At 42.6% G+C, this 1,747-nt stretch overlaps 1 protein-coding gene across 1 annotated transcript; it reads left to right on the top strand.

The window, feature by feature from the left end:
* Nucleotides 1–447: 447 nt before the first annotated feature.
* LOC108116997 (peptide tarsal-less AA) lies at nucleotides 448–1,516 on the top strand. Its single transcript, XM_017229162.2, has one exon. It carries the CDS (start codon nucleotides 1,303–1,305, stop codon nucleotides 1,399–1,401), a length of 99 nt encoding a protein of 32 aa, XP_017084651.1. The 5' UTR covers nucleotides 448–1,302; the 3' UTR covers nucleotides 1,402–1,516.
* Nucleotides 1,517–1,747: the final 231 nt, after the last annotated feature.

The raw sequence follows: 1,747 nt of genomic DNA, 5'->3' as shown, positions 1-1,747 counted from the left end.
TCTCAGGATCGCAGATCGGAAATCGAAGGACCAATGGAATTCAAGGATAGTTCCTACCTGAGTTCCTACTAACCCACACCCATTGGAGAACCCCACACACACACACACACTCGGACACAGTCACCTGGATGTGTGAGCATAACGAGGGCACTCGATCAGAAACAGCTGTTTGGTGAATGAAATCCAGGTGGGTGTGAGCAGAGCGAGAGAGCGTGAGCGGAAGAGAGCGGGCGAGAGCGAGAGAGTTAGCTCACCTGGAAATGAATGAATATCACAATCGTCTCATTTGATCTCCCCACTCGCTCTCACACACTCAAATAAGAGCGATATGGCATTAAGAGCGGCGCGCACCTGCCTAGCTATCGCTCTCTTTTGCACACTCTCCCGCTCACGGAGCTCTCGACAGCGACGCCGGCAGCGACGTCGGGCCGGTCGAGCATTTAAGCTTACGACTTGACGAAAATCAAATCAAAAGATCGACAACATTCGACGAGTGCAGATCAGCAGCTAAAAAGCAAAAAAGAAAAACATCTCAAAATATCTGAGAAAATCCAGTTAACCAAACTCGCAGTTTTTCACGTAAAGATTTTCCGTGCGGTCACCTAAAGAACTTAAATTGACAATCTCTCTCAGTTTATTAATAAACAATAAATGTTTTTAAGTGTCAGTGACTCTTGAACACACGAAAAGTATAAAAAACCCAAACCAAACACACACAGCCAAACGTGACTGTATAATCAGCCAAGAAAACCAACAACAACAACGATTGGTGGTGATAATAAAAGAACTTACAACAACAGCGACGAGAACCAGTATAAAGTTCAATATCGCGTTGATTCAAATTAAACAAAGGAGATTCGACAGCACCAGAAACAGCAGCAACAAAAAGCCAACTCGGTTTTGTCATTAAAGTATTTTTGGTTAATACACGACATTCGAAATGGCAGCCTACTTGGACCCCACTGGCCAGTACTGAAGAAGCTATAGGAAACGTCAAAGATATTTCTTAAAAATCTATAAATTATATCTTAATAAATCAAAGATCTTAAACATGGCCGCCTATCTGGATCCCACTGGTCAGTACTGAAGAAGAAGCAAGAATCAGAAGTATATACTCTTTGAGAAACAATCTGAAAGTTAGCAAAAATCAAACTCAAAATGTCTCTGGATTTGGACCCCACTGGCACCTACTAAGGTTCACATCTTAAGAACCCATTTTAGCCAAGCAAAAAGGGCTAAAATATCACAAAAGCTAAATAATAACTCTTACAAACGAAAACCCAAAAAACACTAACCTACAAAATGCTGGATCCCACTGGAACGTATAGGCGACCTCGGGACTCGCAGGAAACCCGCCAAAAAAGGCGACAGGACTGCCTGGACCCAACTGGGCAGTACTGAGGCATCCCTGACTGCAAGATCCCCATCAGATAGCCCTTGCCTTATCCAAACAAACACAAATTCTGGGCATGATTGGGGGAGCGCGCTGGTTGCGCGTTCGTGGCCGCGAGGAGACTTCCAGCTGCCGGCGAAGGAGAAAGCTGGGGGAGTCCCCAAACAGCGATGCCAATTTTTGTATTTATGTAGTTTTTGCTTAGCCTACCAATACCTATTACATATTAATTATTTATTATTATCATACTATTTAAATTAAATATTGTTCATTGCTGTTCACAAAAACAAACAAAAAAGCATGGTAAAAAAACATGGAAACGCACACATACATATCCTATATCCTATATTGTAT

The sequence above is a fragment of the Drosophila eugracilis genome, unplaced genomic scaffold (genome assembly GCF_018153835.1).
Source record: "Drosophila eugracilis isolate 14026-0451.02 unplaced genomic scaffold, ASM1815383v1 contig_401, whole genome shotgun sequence".
Classification (NCBI taxonomy): Eukaryota; Metazoa; Arthropoda; class Insecta; order Diptera; family Drosophilidae; genus Drosophila; species Drosophila eugracilis.
This window is presented reverse-complemented; position numbering and strand designations above follow the sequence as displayed.